We start from the raw sequence: 24,000 nt of genomic DNA, 5'->3' as shown, positions 1-24,000 counted from the left end.
GTTCTGTCTGCACGACGCGTTAATTATTGGTGTTTCACCCCCAATTGCGTCGAGGGTATGTCTGCGCGTGTGTGTGTGTGTGCACGTGTGTTTTAGTGTATGGTCCATCCAATGGCGAAGTAGCACCGAGCCTGCCCGAGGCTGCCCGGCTGAGAGGTCTATCACTCGATGGCATTGACTGACTCTGACCTTGTCTTCTCAACTGGCTCCTATATGGGACGTGGAAACGCCTCAAGGTTCCTATGCTCCTGATTGTATCCGCTCCCTGTGTGAAAAAACGTACATTTCGGGCCCTCTCGCCGGGGACCGCGCGCTGTGCGCTCGGCGGGTCCGCACGCTGTGCGCTCGGCGGGTCCGCGATTCAATAATATTTCTGTTGTTTTTTTCCGTCTGGCGAAAAACTTGAGGCGGTTTGAGGCGACGTTCTTCAACAATCACCCTTTGATTGAGGTGAGTTGAGTTGTTTCCCCCGCACGCAGTGTTTCCGGTCTCCTGCTGAAATAGTCGATTCTACCATTTGCTGGCGAAATAATGGAGTAAAACAATAATCAAGTCTATTGTCCAAAGCTGCCGGCAAGTTCCCAGGAAAATCACAACCCAGCTAAAATCCCGTCGGAGGTCGACACCCGCCGTGAGTTGGTCACCACCAAAGGAAGAAGAGGCCTGGCGTTCCTTGCTTTCTCATTCCTCTGTGGTTGAGTCATGTAATGTTTGGTATTTCACAGATCATCATCCCAAAATCATCTCAAACAGCGGCTTCACCCAAAGCTGGCACAGCATAGACCAAAACAATGGTTTTGGGTATTTGCGGTATTTGCATACCAGCAAATGCCACTTGAATATACTGTATCAATTTCACTTTTATGAATTTAAAATGTCGTATCCCAGAGCAAAGTAATACCTGAAAAAAGCAGCTATTTTTATTTGAATTTATTTATCATTATTTGCATTTTTTTTATCAGACCAGTGAGGCTTTATTATTGTCCATAAACAGATAATAATAGTGTTTTTTCACTGTTTCTTTGTTGCATTTGATTTCAAATGGTGAAAAGTCTGTGGTATTAATTTGAGCGCCTTTTGAACAATAAATCACGAACGTGAAGCGGGTCGTGTTAAATTATCTCACTGGTCGGATGTGGCCCCCCGGGGCCTGCGGTTTAAGGCCGCTGATTTGATACTATAATCCCATTAAAAAAAAGTATCTTATACAAACATTTTTTTGCAGAGTCTTAATTTCAGTATTTACACAGGTGACCCCAGTTAAAAGCTATGTTGCCCCGTCGATCTTACATGGTACTTTGGTAAAACAGTTGAAAGTGGGACCCAGATTAAAACACTCAATATGCACCCAGAAGACAAGCAGAACTGGCATGTCAACCAAACCAGATTTACAATTTTTTTTTTTCCTCCCCCTCATTCCTGCCAGCTACGTCTTGGTCGGTTGCTCGGCAACGGCATCTGCAGAGCACAAAAGGACGTGCCTTATGTCTCCTGTAAACGCACGTTGAAAACTTTATGGCTCCCCGGTAATAATTCCACTGCACGTTAAAGACGTTCAGTCGTCTGCTTCTCAAAAACACCTCGATTTAGGTTTTTGTTTTGAGTGGCCGTGTTAAAAATATGTTTCAGCATTTGCCGTTTAGGGTTCGTACGCGAGCTGCAGTATGGATGTGTCTGCTTGTGGTGGAATTCAAATGACCAAAGTGGATGGATCCAGGGGAACGTTTTTTTCATGTACGTGCGTTCATGTTTGATTCACGACCGCCGTGCGCCCGCCGGGTTTGGATAGATGAGGTTTTAAAGTATGTCGAAAAGAAAGGCTGACTTAAATTATGCACGTCAACAGAAGAGAGACAAAGGACAGCGTGCATGCTGAGACAGATCTATCTTTCCATTCATCTCACAAGAATTAGTGATACAGCTCGTACCGTAATAATATCTCTAGAATTAGTGGTATAAATGGTACTGTAATTACCCGTATAGTCAAAATAAAATAGCTGTCTATCCCTCCCTCAGTCTGCCTGCCTGTCTGTCCGTCTGTCTGTCTGTCTGTCTGTCTATCTATCTATCCACTAATAACTGTAGAATTAGTGATATAAATGGTAATTACGCTAATAGTGTAAATAAAATATCTGTCTATCCCTCCCTTCCTCCCTCCATCTGTCCGTCTGTCTGTCTGTCTATCTATCTATCTATCTATCTATCTATCTATCTATCTATCTATCTATCTATCTATCTATCTATCTATCCACTAATATCTCTAGAATAAGGGATATAAATGGTACTGTAATTACATTAATAGTCAAAATAAAATATCTTTCTATCTATCCCTCCCTCCCTCCCTACTGTAATTACACTAATAGTTGCACAGTATAATAAAATAAAAGGAGGAACTCGTGGAACTCAGGTTTGGATAATCAGGGCTCCCTTGACCACACTACTTCCTCAACCGCTGCCTCTAGCCAATTTGTCCTCAGTATGCGGTGACATAACATTTTATTAGGTACAGGAAGCGATACAGAGGAGACAATACGGGAAACGGCAGAGAGGGAGAGGGGCGGCTGTATACGCTGGTTCCCGGCCCTAACAAGTGCTTATCGTTTCAACAGTGGAGTATGTAACTTGGCTTTAAACAAGGAAGAAAGTGAAATTTCGTTCATGAATTATTTTCGAGGCTTGTAGGAACCTCCTCACTGTCCTGTTTCAATGTGATGTTTCAAATTCTGCAACCAAAGGCAGATTTGATGGTGACTTAGTGAGAGGTGATGGACTGTTGAATCCTGTGCTGCTCATTCTATAATGAGATAATAATTAACCTCTTTAAACTCTTTTCATAGAATAAAACAAGTCGTTTTGCGATGTTATGAAATAATTTTGCCTTTTGTAATGACTTGCCAAAATGTGATGAATTTGATTCTCATTATGTAAAACCCACAGTTTGTAATAACTCCTATATAAACGTATATCAACTTTTGTTTTAGACATCGACTTTCTAATTGCAGTTTACATTTCACTGCATATATGTATGAAAGTATGTATATGTATGTGACGAATAAACCTCGTGAATCTTGAATCTTCTACCATGTTTGTCGGTCTTGTGTTTGTGTCTGTCTGTGTGAGCCTTGTAGTAAAATTTGGACTTGAAATGAAGACGGCCGTTTTGGTGTCTCGTGACATAAATCCTTTTAATTTGTACACATTCATCATAAAATGCTGTAACCACCACAATCCAGAATAACCCCAATGTTATGTGATGCATAGTATTTGTTTATTTTTTTTGACGTTGGTGCTATTACATAATAAATATTACATAACAAATACTAAATAAATTACATTTTGGCAAACCATTACAAAATGTGGGTGTTATTACATAACAAACACCAAATTATTTTTATTTCGACAAGTTATTTAAAAATTTGGGTGTTTAATGGTGTATAATGATTACATTGTAAATTATTAAGTTATTACATTTTTGCAAGTTATTACAAAATTACAAATGTATTTTATTTTGACAGGTTCTACAAAATGCAAATGTTAAGTGTATATATATATAGTCTGGTCCGACAGGGAACAGTTGTTGTGTTTTGTTGTTCTGTGTTGCGCCGAGGTTCTTTGAGAAACGTTATCTCATTTCACTGTGCACTGTGTGGCTGAAATGACAATAAACCCCCTTGAATCTTGAATCTTGAAAACACTGCCTGTCCAAATTGCAGGCTGGTGGCAGTGATGGTATGGAGCGTGATTCCATTGGACTCAGTCATCCACTTGAGAACAGCGACACATTCGCTCCACTTTGACGGCGTCTGGATCCGTCTGTGGGCGTTTCACTCTCCGGGGCTAGAAAACGCCCGAGCGCCGCTGGGGCTGTGATTGTCTCCGACTGGGTTCCGCGAAACACGGGTTCCGCCCCCTGCGCCGGCCCCGCACAGTCGACAGATCTCAGGCCAGTTGAACACGCGGAGCGGGCCGCTCGGAGTGGAGACGCTCTACATGCTCGCCCAACACCCCGGCGGAACCCCTTCGCGACCCCGTCAGGTGCGGGGGATGTAGGTTGGAGAAAAAGTAAAAATGGTCCGCGGCCTTTTACTGCGAAACGAGCCTCATTCTGATGCTTTTAGTGTTTTGCTCGCCGATACGGAGTCGACTCGTGTTCCCGGCGTTCCCGGTCCATCGATTAACATTGATGGATAAGGCGGTGGATCAAGAGGTGGAGCGGGTCGCCTAGTGAAAGCTGGTCAAAGTCTAGGGAGAGTCGAAAGCTTACCGGTTCGATCCCCGGCTCCTCCTGCCAGTATGGTGAAGCGTCATTGAGCGAGCGTCCTCGCTGCCCTAACTACTACCGATGAGCCTGGCATAATCGCCTCTATCGGTGTATGAGTACGTTCTAAGTGGCTTTGGATGAAGGCGTCTGCTAAAATGACACAACGAGCCCGGCTGTATTAACTGTGAGGCAGTAATAACGACACAAACTTCACTAGTTGCGAGAGGGCCATAGAATACGATATAACATGACGGAGAGGGCGAACCCGCTTGAATGGGTGTTGCCTCTTCGGGTTGATCAAGAAATCTCAAGCACCCGCCCGAAATAAAATAAAATAACAGAAGTCGTCCAGAACGCCCTCCTCGCAGATACTCTGGGAGGTATTGCTCTGCCGCTATCAAGGGCTTTAACCACGCTGCACGACGCAGGATTTGCGGGACGTCGCAAACGGTTCACCGGGCAGACATGAGCGATGACCGACAACATGGCGGAAAGTATTACATAATATAGCAATAAGTAATTCGTGTTATAGCAAGAGTGTTACTCACCCAAGACGGTCATGTAGGCGTTGGCTGTTCTCACGGGCATGGTGAACAGGGAGCAGGTGTAAACGCCTTCGTAGTGCAGCGTGATGTCACTGATGCTGATGGTCAGCTCCGACGACGACCAGCTCACCAACTCCACCCGGTCGTCCCTTAAAGCTGAAAGACGGAGAGAGAGAAAGACGGAGAGAGAGCGAGAGCGAGCGCGAGAGAGAGAGAGAGAGAGAGAGAGAGAGAGAGAGAGAGAGAGAGAGAGAGAGAGAGAGAGAGAAGGGGTTTTATATAATTTTTCTGTAACGGAACAAATTGCCCTCCCATCAAAGTTGATAAGGGTCTTGGCTACCTGCCACGCTTTAAATACGGCCCATTTTGTTTGAAACATCCCTGGACATGTGAGGTATAACAAAACGCATCTCCCGAAAAACATGAGAGGAATGAAAATCAATAACGCAATGACAGGCACATAAAAAGCCGACGAGATATTTGGCAAGACGTGAGCCAAATAATTTTTTTTGGGGGGTGGGGGGGGGGGGGGGGATTTGTTTCGAGAGGTCTTTTTTAAAAGTGAAAAATAGATTCCTCGCCATGCAGACACACTGACTTGGACGTTCGCGGGTTTGATTACGAGGAACGGGGCAGATGAATACATGAATACGCGCGTCTTGAGAGCCGTTTTTTTCCGTATCAAACAAAACGTCGCTCTTTGCCGGTTGTTATGGCAGACTACACGAAAAAATAAAATAAAATTAAAAAAAAATAATAAATGCACCGTGTGGGTGTCATTGTTTAACCGGCTAATTTATTCATTGCCTTGGCCTGCCTGTGGAAAGTGACTCAAGCCTCGCTTTCCTCGCCGTGACGCCCTCCCACACCCCGTTTTAATAAGAGGAGTCTGGGCTGCGTCGCTTCGACTTTCGCTGCCGATCAAAAAAACAGACTCTGGACAGAACACGCAGCGATTAAAGTAGGCGTGCGTGCATGCATGTGCGTGTGCGTGTGCGCGGCGAACAAAACAAGGGAGATGAGACGGCGGCTGTTTATGTACGGAACGCGGGACAGAAATGTTCATTTCTCGTGGCACTTGGGAAACCAAATAACGCGGCACACAACATAATGTTGTAGCCTCTCTGTAGAGATATGGAAAAGCGCCGCCTGCCAAACAGTCTTTTAGAAGAAAGTGCTTTGAAGAGTGTCTGGCTGGCGCAGTTAAATAATTGGAAACAATGCCCAAGGTACCGTGTTAAGCCCAATGGCTGTTTTTATTTGCTGTTGTTTTTTTTTTTTTTTGTTGTTTTTTTTTTTTGTTCTCAAAACAATTTCGCAACCACGAGGCTTTTTACTCCCACAAAGTTATTGGGCCTCATTCATGACGACGTGCGTGGAATCGTTCTTGCTTTGTCCGCAAAAGAGCCGGAAACGCAAAGTCAGCACCGGATGCACGGGGCTGCGCGTCTACGCGTGTGCGTACGTTAAACTGGAACCGCGTGTATGAGCCACTTCCTGGTTCCCGGCACGGAGGTCAACAGAGAGGGGGCGCCGACTCTGCCGTGCGGTTTGCGCTGCAGTGGACGCCGCGTTCTCCGGAAAGTAGCAGCTTCAGAAACATTTTGATGGGACACGGACTTGTAATGTGGAGAATGGCTCCCCGCTCATTCCCAAATGCAGTTGTAAACGCCTGTTCTTGCACTTTCGATGCACTATTTGGTGTTCAGGTACAAAACCTCAAAACGTCACTTTCTTGACGTTTGGCTCTGGTAATTACAGTATTGTTGCTTGGTAAAATGTATAAAAGAACCCCCGGGTGGCTGGCAGTAAGGAGACTCGGGGAGGTGGACCTGGTCAGTCGGGGTGTGACTCTCCTGAAGAACTGGGCCGGTGTCCGATCTTAGTGTATGAGCGTATGAGTCTTTGCTACCAAATATGTCCCGTCCGAGAATACAATGCATTCAAACTGAGTCGTTTATTTCATTGCGTCAATTCTGGACAGGTGAAGGACTCCGAGGCGCCAAGACAAAGGAGCTCGTCCCTAAAGGAGGGGCTACTTCTGTCCCATGGAGGTGGTTTGGGTATGAAAAGTCTGACAGGGACCAGAGAACCGTCATTTGCAACGGACGACCCCCACGAAACTCTTCTACCACCGATGCAAGAATCAAGTCAAACAGTACAGAGAAAGCTTACGGGTGAGAGCCACAAAAGTACACGATTCGAGCGGTCAAAACAAAGCCCAGACTCCCACGTTGCTTTTTCCCCCCCGCAGCACGGCACACGGCAAAGAATCACAAAGATGGAAGGGGACAACGGCCGCCCTTGCGACGTACATCTGCAAAAACATGGCCTCGATTTACACGGTCGGACACAAAGGTACACAATGCCGAGCCCGAAAACACTTCACTCAGGTCGAGCCGCCTCGTTTATATCAAGAGTGTTGGGCCGGAGTGGAGGAGGAAGCCCACAAGGTATTGCACCACACTAGAACAGCAGGCATGTGGACGAGCCCAGCGACACGTTTGCCCTATATGAGCCTGGCGATACACTTCATCCGGGGCCAGACACTCTGCAGGCGGTGTTTACAGACAGGCTATTTCCCAGAAGACCACGTGGGAGAAATGATAGCCAGAGGTCTCAAAGAAGCTCGTGAGTCGTGGGGACTGCGTGAAGATCACCTCGTCTGTGTCTATAGAGTGCGCAACTCTATACAGTCACAATGCAATTTTAATGAATAACTAAAAATGTTGATTGAAAATTGAATAGGTGTTCCCTGTCTTGTAAAGTGTAATATATAAATGTATATCTGCTGCATTTATCGAGCGAAGAGTGAAACGACCCCAAGGGGAACGACCGGTTGGCATCTGCAGGCTGGTGGGTGTCTTTTCTGATTCACGGAAGAGAAGGCGTGCACTGACCAGGGCTCAAGCAGAACCCGGGCTTGCCCGCTCAGACACGCCTACCAGGGCGGGGCTCCCTGCAGCAAATGATTGAAGGGGGGGGTCTCAGAGCAGGAGAAAGCTCTCTCGCAGGTCCTCCGGGACGACAAGGGAAGGCGACGTCTGGTCCTGCCTCGGCTGGACGTGGACGTTCTGGAGCCCGTGAACAAGGCGCTGAGTCCTCTCTTGGAGTTTACAGGTGCCTTGTTTGGGGAGCAGCACACAAGTGTTCCCTACTTGAAAACGGCCCTCCACCTTTTCAATAACTACTCACGCCTCAGGACGACGACGACACTCGACGCTCACCGCAACCATCAAAGAGGGCATTCTAAACTACTCAAACGAGAAGTACGATGACCGCCGTTGACGCTCACCTCAGAACCACGTACGTTAAAGAAGAGAGGGTGGACTGCGTAAAGGCAACTAGCCAGTGCACAACTGGAGAGCCTGGTGGCTCAACAGTCAGCAGAGGCAGATGAGCAGATGAGAAGAGTTTGAACAGCTACTTAAAAAAAAAAAAAAAAAAGCAGCTCAGTCAAGCAGTGAGTCCGTTGAAAAGGAGCTCAAGTTTAAGTTCAAGTTCAAGTTCAAGTTCAAGTTCAAGTTCAAGTTCAAGTTCAAGTTCCTCGATCCCCCAACCGCGGAGGCCGGTCCGGAGACAGCCCCACCGGACCGGTGTTGGCAGCATGAGGTCCATGTCCCACTTGCGGTCGAGCTGCTGGCTCAGAGAAATACTGGCGCGTCCCTGCCACAAGTGCCCCTGTTCAGTACAAGTATGAACTTTGTGACAGGTCAAAGGTCATCACTTCAACCAGAGAGAGTTGACCGGTTTGTGCTCCTGGCTCTCAACCTGTAAAACGAGCTCCCTGCAATTCGGCCACGCAAGGCAACCATTTCGAAGCATTGTTGCCAACTATCTATTTGGTTTGCGGCCGTTGGCTGTTTTCTCATAATGCTATAATTCAAACTAGAATGAGTGGTTTGTTTACTTGTTATGTTTTATATATTAATGTGGGCCTAATTTTGCTGCTATAGTTAAAACCTGAAAGTGTTCCGTGGTTACATTTGGTATTTTATATACCAATATTTATGTTAGGCCTGTATTTATTTATGTTTGCTGCTACGATACAAACCGTTCTAAGAGTGTTATATGTTTGGATTTGATATTTTTGACTGAATTCACATTTTAGGTCTTTATTTATTTTATTAGCGACGATAGTTGAAAAGTGTTTTCTATTTACCCTTTTAGATCTTAGACATTGATAGTTTATATTTTGTTACATGCTTTAATTGAAAATTTGGACAAAAGTTCGAAATTAAAGGAGAATAAATAATCCAATAAGTAAGAACCTTTTGTTTGAACAGTATATAATTCAAAATGTCAGAGGAAATAGGCCTTTCCATGTGGTCATTTGAGATAAACTATTTTTTCACTGAATTTACAGAAAATGTGCTCCATTGTGTTATCTACCTATTTCGGGGTACGAGATTTTGGTCATAACGCACAGCCCGAGTTAGTACATTTTATTATTGGGATTCACGGATTGGCTTTTGTCATTGCATTTCTACAGCATCTGTATTGCTGTAATGCGGTGAGTGACGCGCGCACACGCTTGTGGCGGTGCCAAGATTGCAGAACTGACACGGGTGACAAGCAGAGAAATGACGCTAAGCAGTCCTTTATCTCATTCCGCGGCTTCCACCGGAGGAGCGCTGGCATGGCTCTGCTGACTCGGAGCTAAAGCAGAAAGGTAAATGGCGCGCGCCGCGGCGATCAGTTAGGTTGAATGACACCTTCCCTCTCATTTATTTTTACATTTGTTCTCCGGCCCTCCCCCTCCCTGCGAGCGCGCCGCTTATCTCCACGCAGGCGTGTCGTGCTGACACGTGCGCGTGACATATCGTCAGACCTGGCTGCTACCCCCCGCGGCGTGAGGACATCGGCGGTTTGCGCGCCGGTTTAATGAGAATGAGAGAATTGACACCAAATGAGGCTTCCTCCCAATTAACCTGTAGATCATCTACGGCGGTGGGGAGGGGTTAATCCCGATGGGTTGTCTGGGATGTTTTGAGCCGCGATCGGGCACCGCTGGAAGTATGTCATTTCAACCCGGTCTCATAGTCACAAAAATGATTCTATTGAATCATTGTCCCGGAGCACGGTCATTGTCCCGGCCTTTTGCAATGCTACACAGAACGAAATGAAACCAATTCATATTTTCTTTGACTTTAGAATTGGGGGAGGGGGCATGGGGAAGGAGGAGGGGCGCAGCTCAGTGCACCAACACTAAAACTGAAAGTAACCTGACGAACATACGCCACCCACGGGATCGGCACAAAGACTTGAGTTGGAGTCTCCCCGAGGACGCCTTTTCGTCCAGGTGCTTATCCCCAAAACAGCGTTTTATCCAAAAAACTCCGGTCTGTTAGCTTCGCTTATTTCACCACCGACCGGGTCCTCATACAGTGTGGGAGGGGGCGGGGCCATGCCGAGCATGACCCATCTACATCATCGAGTCATGATTTAGCCACCGCCCAAAACATCCGGACCACAAAAATGGTGAGAAACAGCTTCACGGTCGTAACTCCACAATTCAGTTCGACAGGGTTCAGTCTTTTCACGTTTTCAGCAACTACTTTCTAATGTGTATGATGTGTTTAGAAACAAACAACTAAATTCACTTTCGACCATTCAATAGAGAAAAAGCAAAACCAGTAACCCACTTTTATTTTGTGATAGAACGAAATTGAAACCAATGTTTATGCCAAAATAATGATATTGTAACATTGATTTTATTATAGTGAGTTTAATATTATTATTTTTTCCTTTCCCTACAGAATAATGGATGTACATATAAATAAATATCTCCGAAAAAAAACCTATAACAGCTATCAAACAGGTCATACTATGATTACAATTCACTGATAATACTTATTAAAATTTACAACTTAAAAGTTGACAAATGTGATGCTGTGCTAGAAGAAATTCTAAATGACACAGTATCCTTTTTTATTGCACAGTCAGCCAACAATGGTGGCTCTGAGTAGAAGGATGCAATATTAAAAGCCCTTTGAATTGGCCGTTTGCCTGGAAAGGAACACAGTTATCCAATTTCCAAATACACAACTGAATGATGAAATTACCGCTGCGTTTTTTTGGGGTTTTTTATCTTTTTCGTATTACAAAAAACACATTGTGTATTCCGTGAAAAACACAGCAATGCACAGGAAGTCTTTTATTCACATTCTCTCCCTCTCTCTCTCTCTCTCTCTCTCTCTCTCTCTCTCTCTCTCTCTCCCCTCCTTTTCCTCTCCTGTCTTCTGCCCTGTCCTCTACTTTGCATTCCTCTCCTCTGCCGCCCTCCCTCCTCCCTCGTTCTATCTGGGGATTGTATTGGTATGGAGCTCTGGCAGGTGTTTGCTCATTCAAGTGACACAGTTTTATAATGAGAAAAGTGCAAATTTCTGGATATACATTCTACCCGCTCTGTGGATTTGACTTTTTTCTTCTTCTCCTTCTTGTCAACCGCCCATCTGTGCTTTCCAATGTATGCATGTGTGCATTTGAAAGCGAGACAATGAGGGAAATATATATATATATATATATATATATATATATATATATATATATATATATATAATATATATGAGATATACATATATATATACATATATATATATATATTCTCCATTTGAAAACATCCCTCAACCACAATTACCTTTTCCACCTCACAGAGAAACACTGCATTTAAAAAAATATACAATGAGAGCCCGCTCCATTGCAGCATAATTGGCCTGCCAAGACTCCCTCCTCTGACAGAAGTGATTTTTTCTTTCATCGGTGTCTATCTGCCGCGCCGCGGTTCACCGGGACACCTTAACCTGGCCCACTTCATTAAGTCCTTCTGAGAAGCGGGTCACACAGGTATGGTCTAGTTTTTTTTCTTCCAGCCTATTGTACTCCACCGATGGAAATACCCCCTCCCCTCCATTTTTTTTTTCCTGCACGGAGAGAGAAAGAAGCCAGGAAGCCTCCACTCGGATACCTAATGTATACCACCTGCTATCGTCCTCCGCGGTACATACTGTGTGTTCACCGTCACATTTTTGGGTTTAGGGGCTTATTGGCAGGATTTGTTTACTGTTTAAGGCTTGTGTTCAATGTCAGGTTTATTGTCCGTCAGCATTTCTATCTTAAATTCGCCTTTCTGCTTCGCTGTTTATTTCATTAGTTCTTGTATAGGATATTTTATGGATATTTTATTTTATTCTTTTATGAGCTCTCATTTTTTAGGTATTTTTCACTTTTGTCTTTTATTTTTTTTATAAAAGTTCAGTTATTTTAGGTTACATTTGTTGTTTAGCATTAGGTTCAGTGTCTATTGCCATATTTGTTTTCATTTTGTGCAGTTCACTTTTTTCAAAAAATTTCCATATATTGCAATTTTCTTTTCATGTTTTTATTGTATTGCTTCCTTGTCTTTTGCCTACTGTTTGGATGTGAGCTGTTAAGACAAGGTTATTTCTCTCCGGTGATGAATAAGTATCTATCTATCTATCTATCTATCTATCTATCTATCTATCTATCTATCTATCTATCTATAGAGATTTAGCACAAGTTCAGCCAGGAAGGCTACCGATCTACACCAGGTGGCATTCATTGGCTTCGGCGTGCAGCCAATCAATCAGAGCCAGCCACACCCCTGGGGGAGCCAATTACCAGGCTCCCCGCCAGTATTTGCACAGCTGCTTGCCCCTTTCTCTCTCTGTGTCATTTTCAGATGTTATGCTCAAGCGCTCTATAGCAGATACTCCCGTGCAAATGTAGTAATACTTCAGTTTATCGATTCCTCACGGATCAGCTCTGATGTGTGACCCCGCCTCCTCCCAAACCCAGCACCTCCGGAAAAAGGTGCAGGAGTGTCTGTATCGCCAGCTCCTTTTCCCCAGGAGTCAACGCAGCAGCGATCTCCCGTCAGGTGGGAGACCGAGGCATCACTCCCTCCCCGGGGGAGACCTGGCTCAGCTGGGGGGCCTACCCGGCTGCTCGAGTCCCGCAGAGGCCGCCACACTCCCTCCCCTGAGAGGAACCTCCACCTCAACGTCCAGCAAAGTCCCCAAACCAACCAGAGGAGAGAACTGGAAGAGAACTGGGAAGTCTTCCCCCGCCCGCACCCTACCTGTTCGACCACCCCAGCAGTCAAGATGAGTTTTTCTCCACCCACCCTCTCCAGCACTCAAGTCCCTTTCTGGTCCCATTCCCCCAGGCACCAATCGCACCTCCGCCGTGCATTCCATCCTCAGCACGCCTGAATCCTTCGATGCTCGGCTGAAGAGCCTGGAACGTGCCTCCATAACGGTAGGCCTACCGCCGAACCACAGCTCCAGGCCCCGGTTATTAACCCTCCCTCCTCTTCCCCGAAGCTCAACACAGCTTGCGTCGGCTTTCCCAGCTCCAAACCAGTCCCTACATAGCCCTGGGGGCAAACACCCCCCCGTCTTCGCTCTCACATCCTCCAAGGTAAAGACGCAAATCTGGTTCCCCTCATTTTACCTTCCCCCGAGTGCAACAAAGCAGTCTCGGTAAACGACAACGTCACGGCCGTTTTTAAAATCGGCCGATCCCCGTCTAGCAGGGAACCTCCCCCTCGGCGAGTTCCGAGTCGCGTTCGGCATTCACCGCCACGTTATCTGCGCCGTGCGCCCGAAAAGGAGACATAAACCCGATTATTTTCTGGCTTTGATTGGCGATTTCGATCTAAAATACGGTCGCAACTTATTTAACGAGTACCACAAAGCCCTCCACAGTAAGGTGGCCTTATTTATTTCCCAATTTAATTCCCTTTTAAACTGGGCCTGCCTGAATGTCGAGCTTCCCGTCATGGCGGTCAGCGGCTGTCAGACCCTCACCTCAGGCCATTACACCTGCGGCGACATGGGTCACTCCAGCACTCTCTGCCCAAAAATTCCCTTCCTGTCTCGGTCTTCTGGACCCAGAAGGCTGCCCGTCCGGCAGCCTCCGCCTCCCCCCATCCACCAATCCGACGGACCCGATCTTCGCGGCCGACAGGTGCATATGTTCAATAATTCACAAATATGCAATGACCTTCACGAATCTGTAGCCGGTGCACACACGCGCAGCGCCCAAGGTCCTCCTGCCCCCCGCGCCGCACGTCTAAACCGGGCGTGCACCACAAAGTGCTGAGGGGCCACTCCGGTGAACATTGAACTCTGTCTCATGAACCCCATCACCCCGGTGTTCCTTGACCGCCTCATCTCAGGACTTTCCCAAAGTTTCAAGGTGGGAGTTTTATCATCTCCCGGCGAAACATTGGTCTCCAAAAACCTCCAATCTGCTCTCAGAGACGCTCGGTCCGCCGATTGAGAAATATAATTAAGCCTATTTAATGGGCACTTTCACGTCTTCTCCGCTCCCACGTGTTCTGCTGCATCCCATCGGAATCGCAATCCCGAAGTATTCCGGGAAAAAAAAAGGGCTGATCTTCGACCTGTCGTCCCGGCGTTCGGGTTCCGTCCAAAGCATTGACAGCCTAATTCCCGGCTCGCCATTAAAGTTATCAAATTCGCTGGTCAAGGCGTCTGCTGAACGTAGTCAGCTGTAATTACTGTTTGCGCTTTCATAACTCACTGCGCAGAGACCCGTCGTTTTAAACCCCCTAATGTTAAAGGTCTAGAAGTGGGCATTCCGTTTTTCCGGCGAGGTGCCGCGACCCAGCGTGCCCCAGTGTGTTCACTCATCCAGCGATCAAGCCCCTGCTTAAGGGCATTACTGAAGCCTCTCCTCCTCCTATCGATCGCCGGCGCCCAATCACGCTGCCAATTCTGCACCGAATGTTGGAATGCGTCCGCTCGGGCATGTTCGCTCCTCTCCTAGACGCTCCCCTGGATGCTGGTGTGCTTCCCGAGACCGGGCGAGTTCACCGCTCCCTCCTACTCGCTCGACCCAAACAGAGATATCTCCTTCGCAGACTTATCTTTTCACCCCAATCATTATAACCCTTTTCACCAAGCGTTCCGAGTCCCAGGGGGCCTGCTCTACGGCTATCGCCGCATTCGTTCTCCGCTCTGCCCGTTCTGCACTGCTCACAACTGGTTCCACACCGGCTCCACGTTAGTTCTACATCGGTTCTTCAGTTCATCGATTCGTCCATCAAGGAGACCTCTTGCCAAATCATTGTCTTTTGTCTGTCTATCTGTCTATCTATCTATCTATCTATCTATCTATCTATCTGTCTATCTGTCTATCTGTCTGTCTGTCTGTCTGTCTGTCTGTCTATCTATCTGAGCAGAGGAGTGCTGAGATGTTCAAAACGGTCGATCAGGTTAGCAGTACAGGTTTTGTAAGTACCCAAATTTCCAAACAGTCTCGGTCGTTTTATTCATAAACCACCCAGTTTAATGCACAGACAACGTGAGTGACCCACGGGGTTGATCTCGCGAAGACCTTCTTGGGTTTTTTGGTTGTTTTTTTTTTGTTGCGGGAGCGGAACACAGAAAGGTGGGCGGAGACCAACTCAAGGTCAAAGACATGATTATTATTTTCTTTTTGCCTTTTGTCCTTCTGAGGTGACGACCGGATCGGAAAGCCCCTCGTAAAACGGCCCCTTAATTCCTCCCCCTTCATCTCGCCGAGTTCCTCACGGCTTCCATCTCCGTCTTCCCTCTCACTTTCTCTCCTTGTTTTATGGCCCTTGTCTCGGGAAGAGAAGGGACTTGTCGGGGATCTTTGGAGATTTACGCATGCCGATTTACGGTCCGGATTCCCTATTTTTTAGGGGTCCTATCGTAGAGCCCCGCGGCACCAATCTCCAGGCCGATATGAAAAGGACATGTCATGGAGAGGCTCCTTCTCGGGGGAAGAGGGATGGAAAAAAAACAATTTTCGTTTTTCTCTTTGTCTGTTGTGACATACGTATATTTGGTGGTGGGGGTTGCTATCTGCACAGCAAATCTGTCAGGCACCACAATTTTGATATTTGCTTTTTAAACTTTTAAGAGCTTGTGCGGTAAGTTGCCCAGGCAGAGACGGCCGTGAAGGCATCAAAGATTCCACCGCCGCACACGGACGCACACACACACACACACACACACACACACGCACACAAGCACACACACACACACATACATACATTAAATTGAATTATAGGATCTGAGTATTTGACATCTGAGTGCTTGAAGAATTTTATATTCGGTCATTTGCGGACCCCGAAATGACCAGTTGACCTTTACCTCTTCATCCATAACACCACTCATAATTTTCAAACAGATTCAATTATTTCCAGAGGGAACGGCAGGAGCAGGTTTCTTTTTTTTTAAGTTTCATTGCTTGGATCTGAGTGAAACCGTAATAAAAACTCATCTCTTGCCTGACGGCCACCTCTGTTGCTGCTCTCCATTCTTTATTTTTACGGCGAATACTTGATTTTTGCTCAGGCTTTGCTCCAAGCATTAGACTGCTCGCCTATAGCGTTTTTTTTTTTTTTTTTTTTTTTTTTTTGCAGTACAATTGCAGGAATTGGCAAGAAAATGCCAAAAAGTCGAATACAACCTGCTTCCATTCATGAAAGATCACTTCCTATGATAATTCGCATCCCGTCTATCGCAGCAACAACTGGCAGCAGTTAAAGTAAAAAAAATAAAAAATAAAAAAAATCTACACATAAAGAATGTCAGCCGAAGAATACACAAAGGAAATGTTGTGCTTTTGCTTGGGTTCAAGTAAGAAGTTGATAAAATAAACCTTCAATTCACAAATAAGTACTCTACTTATTGAAGCGCTCTGTTTATTTGGCCGTTTAATATGGGAAAATTCACTGCGGCTTTTCAGAAATTGCGAGGTGTCACAAATATGGCAGGGAATCGGTCAACTCGGCTGCCTTATTGCTGCCATCGTGAAATAACAATCTCCTGGAGGGGATTGGCGAATCAGGGATCTGTAAATAGCAAGCAATACAAGTAACAATGGAATCTAACCAGTCAGCCTGCTTGACGCCCACTTCACACCCAATGCGTAGCCGCACCGACAGTCGAATCACCCGCCCCCCCCCTAGTGGCCGTTGGATGAACTGAGGAACTACCATAACTTACATTTACATTTACTCATCATTATAATGCAATCTGTACTCCTCAATCCATTGTCCAAACTCTATTGTCAGTGGTAAGTTCTTGGCACATCACTGGCATTTTGTGCACCGTGAACGGTCGGGAAAGACGGTTTCCGGCTTTCGCAAGTGGGAGCGGCGCGATGCTGTCGCCCGCGGCGATCGGCCAAATAACGCGCGGAGTTTGACCTGCTTGCTCGCTGCCCGCTTGGGCGTAATTAACGGTCGTAAAAAAAACCCTGTGTTTTATGTGTTCCTGCTTTAGTCACAAAGCGCATTTTGAATATGTATTTCGACAACAAACAATCCAGACAAATTGACTCCCCTAATTGAATTAAAGGAGCGGTACTTCTTGTCCCGGCGCCCTCCCGTTCTAATTCCCCGCGGTAGGTAACGCTCTCGCTCTCTCTCTGCCGTAATTGTGCGGGGACGTGCTCTTTTAGGAGGTGTTTTCTTGCCGGATTTGACTCGAACGGGGTCGGATAAACCGTAATCCCGGGAGGCAGCGCAGGTTGTGCCCTTGGGAAAGCACTAGAAAGGGGGATAGAGAGGGAGAGAGGAGTGAATGAGTGCGATACGCCGCGAAGGAAGAACCGATATTGGGAGAGGAGATGAAAAAGAAAGCTCGCGTATCGCGTAACGGCGGGCGAATAAATTATTTACATGTCTTTTTTTTTTTTGGAGCCTCATACACAGAACCCCGCTAAATAGGCCTTTGAATTTAGCCTGAAAAGTAATTACACTTAGGCCCTTTCTAGTGTGGGAATACGGAATGAATTGTAATTACTATGTCTCATTGCAGAATCCCCCCTCCCCGTTTCCATGAAGAAATCCATTAAACAAGTGCTGAATTACACGAAACCTAAAGAGCAATTTGTAAAGAGATATTAGCCGCCGCCGCGTCGCACAAAAGAGACGATCCCTTTGGCCCCGGGCTCATATCTCTTTGGCTGCCGAGTGCGGCTCCCGTCCCTCCGTGGCGAGGGGCGGCGGGGGGAGGAAAAAAAAAAGCGGGGGGATGAAATCGGCTACTTTAGGGACAAAGCCTGATTTAGACATTTCCACGACGACTTTCCACGAAAAAAAAAAAAAAAAAAAAAACCCTCCGAGAGCCGAGAGCGCGAGAAGGAGAGAATCTGTCGTTTAGCCATCCCACTGAATGTCTGGGAGGTGAACGTTCACACTTGACATTTTTTTTACAGTAGGAATAGGATTCATCCACCTCAGGATCCGATAAAACCTAAAAACCAGCATCGGGGGAAACGCGTTAAAATAGCACACATAAGAGTAACGTATGACTTTTAGCAGTAACACAGTGATATGGGAAGTTACTATGTCTGATACTGTGTTCGGTGCAGGGCTTTCATCCGACCGTTTCGAGTTTTTTTTTAAGGAGTCGTGCTCTCACTGGGTATCTCCGCCGTCCGTCGGGGCGAATACATGGCGCGTCTGATCGCTAGGACGGCGGCGCAAACGGCTCCCTCCCCTGGCGGACGTAGATACCGCCTTTGCGATTTGCCGTGCGTCACCATCGGGGGCGTCACGATTGTTTAGGTCCGCGATTCGATTTTTCCGCTTGAACATAATTATTTTTCTTTCGGCACTGAGGGCCGTGCCATTGCTGGACCGATCGAGCCTCGATTTGTCAAGGAAAAACCCTTGTTTCTCAATAAGTGACTTTCCAGTCACATTCAATCATTATAAATAATGTCATATTTTTTGTCGTGGAATAAATATGAAAAAAATATTTAGTGCAATTTAATGGTTAAAATAAAGGCTTGGGAGCCGTAAGAGTCGTCTCTTTGCAGTGATCATCCTGGTCCACTGAAAAGAGACAAACCTTTCAACACTACTGTCTGCGGGAGCGTCTCTTCCCCTCCATCCACTGCGTCCGTGTCTCTCTACGTTCTTCTCTCATCTGGCTTGTTTCCTCACTCTACTCATCATATCACAGCATCATGTTCTGTTCAACATTATCATCTTATCGTTGCTATCACAATCAAAATCATATCCATCACGTTAACTACTCTTGCGGAGGGCGTAGCGGCTCTTCCCACAAGCTGCCGCTCTCTGTTCTGCCCTCTCAAGTGGACATATTGTAAAATACAGCGTACTTTATTGAATCGGAACACACTTTTTCTTAAAAATAAAAAATAAAAAATACCCCCTGCGCTACAGCCATACGAAACGCTCTTTATTTTCGGATAACGTTACCTTACAGATCACATAAATTTTGTCTGAGCGGTCAAGATCCATGTCGGACAATATTACCCACAAAAATACGGGGAGAATCCTGAACCCTGTGATTTGTCGATTTCTAATCGGAGCCGCGTCAACCCCGAGTCGCCATATTGGGGCGCTCAAGATCCGCCGGTGGGCGGGTGCCGCGGTGTGCGTCGAAGGATGCGGACCCCTCCACGAAATCGACTGCAGCTCGCCCGACTCCGAACCCCACCCTCATGAAATTTGGCTCAGAATACAGCGAGCCGCGGTCCACTCCGTCAGTCCCTCGACACCAACTGCACCGTCTGCTGCCGCGCCCTGACCGACAACCTGAGGTGAGGGAGGACGGCTGAGCCCAAACCCAACCAAAGCTTTTTGTTTGCGTTGTAGTACATGTAGACCCAGGAAGCCTCTGTACAACTTTGTTTGCCTTTAATTACCAGCGTACCCCTTTGGAAAAAATAACATCCGTTTTTCTGCGCATATTTTGGTGAGTCACTTAAAAGCAGAGTAATAAATAAGGCGTCGCATTACACAGAAAGTGATATTGTAACTTATTGCTTATTACTCATTACTTTTTTACTTTCATTAAAGTAATAAGTGATATATTACATTATAAAAGTAACTTTCCCAACACTGTCTCTTACGACTGCTCCGGTTAGTATAATATAATTTCAAATGATAAAATAATAAAAACACTATAAAAACTTTGTAAAAAAATAATAAAACTACTAATAAAAATTGGTTAATTGCACATGGCAAATGTGTCCATCCTCTAGTTTATTTATATTTTTTTATCAACAGTTTTATTGTATATTCCTTGTTTTATTTTATTTTACTTTACTGTTGATTATTAGGTTTATTGTATATTTTCAAAGATTTTCCTTTCTCATTAACTAATCCATCCTTGTGTTATGTATTGGCATTCCTTCCCTATTTATTTCTCTATATACTACCTATCCATCCATCCATCCATCCATCCATCCATCCATCATGCACGCGCGCACACACACACACACACACACACACACACACACACACACACACACACACACACACACACACACACACACACACACACACACACACACCAGGTTATATACAGGGTATGCTCACTCACGGACACCCGGCAAAAAAACAACAACACATTTTTGTCGGGGCCCCGTGTTTCTTCCCTTTGTTTTCGCTGCGACATTAACAGCGGAGGCCTTGGCTGCTCTTTCATCTCCCCTCTCAGGGGCTCCGCACCGGAGATTCCATAAAGCGGACCCAGGGCCTGACCCCCGGGGTGATATGAAACACCCCTGCGGAGTATATCGACGGTCGAATTGGATGTTCGCTCCGGCTTTTTAGCGCCGCTCTTTCTGATGTCGGTGTGTGTGTGTGTGTCTGTGTGTGTGTGTGTGTGTGTGTGTGTGTGTGTGTGTGTGTGTGACATTGAAATGACTGAAGCTTGCATACACATACACATGCACATAGATGGACAAAATCTCTCTCTCTCTGTGTTCCTTCCTTCTCTCGCTCTCAATTCAATTAAAATTTGCTTTATTGGCATGACAGAATTCTTACATTGCAAAAGCATAACAACACACGCAAGGAGATAAAAATGAAATTATTAAATCATTTAGGATAGTAATTGATAATAATATATAATGTAAATAGTACTTATAGCAATACAACAATAACAAGAAGAATAATGATAATGATACTAATGCAACTGTATTATTATTATCAAAAATAATAATAATATTATTAATAATAATAATAATAATGGTAAGTATACTTGTAATTTTTGATATTATTTTAATTATATCATCATGATATACAATATTATTATTTTATGTAATAATAATAATGACAATGACAATAATAATAATAATAATAATAATAATAATAATAATAATAATAATAATAATAAGATAACAATAATAATAATCTGAGTGAAAAGATAAGAAAATAGAGAATAATAATAAAAAAAAGACACACATAAAAGTGCGTACGTGTGTTGTTCAGTCACTCATTGTCCCTCTTTTTCTGGCAGGCTGTAATGCAGTTATCTCTCCCTCTCTCTCTCCCTCTCTCTCTCCCTCGCTCTCTCTCTCTCTCTCTCTCTCTCTCTCTCCAATAAACAATGATCTCTCTAATAAACAAACCAACCCACCGGGCTCGGGGAAGGGCGGAAGAGAGAGTAAATTCCACATGTGCTTAATCCAGACACAGGAGAGCGTGATTCACACTCTATTAAAGTCACCAAATAAGGCCGAGAGAGGCGCGGCGCAACCATGGTTTGAGCGGGGTGCGGAACGGCGAGATGAGAGTGATGAATCCTATTTATGGCAACTTTACCCCCAGCCGGTGCAATAGGCCACGAGTAGAGCCTTTGTGCTTTAATTTTCTGCCGAAAAAGGGCTACAGTATACGACCAAAGAGGACAGGCGTTTCTACCCCGTCAGCTGGGAGGAAACTCCACCCCAGCACTTCACCGTTTCCAGGGTTTTATGAAGCCATGCACCTGTCAGGGCCGGGCGGTGTCGGCAAAATGAGATACCACGATAGCTTTTACCGATACCTAAGATACAGAACACCCAACAAATATCTGAGAAACCATCGTGAGTAATGTGGATATGATGACCGAGCAGGTAGAGGCGTTGGTGAGTTCAGAACGTTGCTTTACCTCACTGTAACGCAGCCTTAAAGGCAACATTCAAATACATATTACCGCAACCAGAATCACCCGGGCCATACCCGCGACGGCTCCAGCTACGGCTACAGCTCACCCTTTTTGGGTCCGAAGTAGAGGGTCTGCCTCTCCGGGTTCGACCACTGGAGGAAGGTGTTGTCATTGTTCTCCACGCGGCAGGTCATGTTCACTGTGGAGCCCTCTGTCACCGAGACGTTGTGGACCACAGGGTACTGACCGCTGAGCCCTGAGAGAGAGAGAGAGAGAGAGAGAGAGCAGAATGAAATTAATGCTTGTAAATCCGAGGTAGAGGTAGAGAGAATCTGTTCCGATTTTGGATCATTTATGATTTGATTTGATTTGATTGACTCATTATTCGATTAGATAAGATAGGAATCGACACAATTATATCCGCCTCCAAAAAGAAAATTGGTACGGAGTATTTTGTTCCTCCATATGGGAACAAATCCCCACATGCCTATAAAACGCTGCAACACTGACTTTCCTCATCGCGGAACCAGACCTGAATTTATGACAATGCCAGATGGGGAAAAGAGCATTTTTGGCATTTTCTAGTCCTTTCAGACAGCTCCGACCAGCAGAGCGAGCATAAACATCCCCTACACACGACACACAGGGGTCACCTAGACCCGGGACATAACACTAAAACCCAATTACAGACGAAAGACCAATTTAAAAAAACATTCTCTGTGGATCTGCCTGCCCGTGTGGTTTCTCGGTGTGCGTGTGCGTGTGTTTTTGTGTGTGTGTGTGTATGTGTGTGTGTCTGTTTGTGTGTCTGGAGGCTAGACGCTTGCATCCAGGAAGAATGACAGAGAAGCTCATGCAGTCCCTTGTAATATCCCGCCTCCCGCTCGCCACGCTGGCTTTCAGCACCGCGGACAGTTCCGCTTTTCTGCAGTTGTCTGCCAACAGTTGAAAACAGATGAAAAGTCGGATTGGTTTTAGAGAGCCGGCTCTCCAGGAGCAACCAGTTAAAAAGATGCTTTCAAATTTTTCCCGACTCGCCGTTCGTCCGGGGGGGGGGGGGGGGCCTCCGGGGTCTTCCCCGTTGGAGACTCGGGCCTCAGTTCAGCCCGCGTAGCCGGCTGCAGCTACGGAATAGCCAACGAATGACTCGGGACTGGCGAGTCGTTGAAAAGATAATTTCGCGACGAGCGAAATTGCTGGCGAAATCGCTATTAGCCACAATGCTCCCAAAAAAAGATGCGGTCGAGCCACTCCGTGGGTCTGCGTTTTGCACGAGTGTGTCTGAGCGGATAAATTAAAAAATAAATATGCAGTCAAAACGATAAATCTATTCGCGTCACCGTCCCCAGAAGACAAGTTTTAAAGAGAATATAAAAGCTTCGGGTAGGAAAGGAATGAATCACACGGAGCTAAACCCCATCTTCCACAAACTTTAAACGACTAACCCATTACCCCCGGATAGGATCACATAAACAGCCATATGGCAGGCAAGAGAGAAATAGGGATTATTTCGATTTTTTTTTTTAAAAGAGCTTATAAATTGCCAAATTCTCAATCTTCACGTCTGTCAAACCTTTTTTAGCCTAAAAAGAGCCGTTTCCCAATTTATTTGATGCCATTATTCCCCGCGCAATTATTACCCTTCTTTGTTTCGTCCCGACTAAAAAGGAACAATCGCGTCGCTCCTGACTTTTAAACTAAAACTTATCTGCGGGGGGGGGGCTCGACCAAGGCCAAGCGCGGTGGCTGGGGGGGGACGTGCCGAGAGAGAGCGGAGAAGACGAAAAGGTGGAGTGGGGGGAAAGAAAAAGGGAGGGGCAGGGGAGAGGGACGGGAAGGAGCACACGGGCCATTTCCAGCGTTGATTAAGGCCTCCCAAGGTTAATCATGCGAGGGAGGAGAGGAGGTGAAGGAGGAGAAAGATGGATCTGGAGCGGCGGCGGGGCGAACGAGGGAGAGCGAGAGCGAGAGAGAGAGGGAGAGAGAGAGAGAGAGAGAGAGAGAGAGAGAGAGAGAGAGATGTTTTATTCATGGGAGTTTTTTGCGTGAGGCATGATCTGCCTACGATTTACTGTTCCGCTGCCCCTGCCCCCTGCTCTCTTCATTACATCCCCTCTTTAAATCACTTACTTTGGCTCATTTTTCTCACTCAGACAGTCGGACTTCCGGCCGCTCCCGCCCGATGCGTCCCGTGTCTCTTTTGCGCGGCGCAAAGTGGAATATTAATGGCGAAAATAGAACACGGATGGATCGAATT

At 45.9% G+C, this 24,000-nt stretch overlaps 1 protein-coding gene across 1 annotated transcript in view; it reads right to left on the bottom strand.

Moving 5' to 3' along the window:
- Positions 1–24,000, bottom strand: part of LOC307239799 (cell adhesion molecule 2-like) — a gene marked incomplete at both ends in the record, with an annotated part of 248,514 nt that overhangs the window by 36,859 nt on the left and 187,655 nt on the right. Inside the window, 2 exons of the mRNA XM_080013365.1 lie at positions 4,810–4,962; positions 21,850–21,999. Coding sequence (XP_079869491.1) covers positions 4,810–4,962; positions 21,850–21,999 — 303 coding nt within the window. The remainder of the gene's footprint in view (positions 1–4,809; positions 4,963–21,849; positions 22,000–24,000) is intronic.

Source organism: Zeus faber (genome assembly GCF_960531495.2).
Source record: "Zeus faber genome assembly, chromosome: 14".
NCBI classification, from domain to species: Eukaryota; Metazoa; Chordata; class Actinopteri; order Zeiformes; family Zeidae; genus Zeus; species Zeus faber.
The sequence above is the reverse complement of the archived record's forward strand: the minus strand, read 5'-3'. Positions and strand labels throughout refer to the sequence as shown.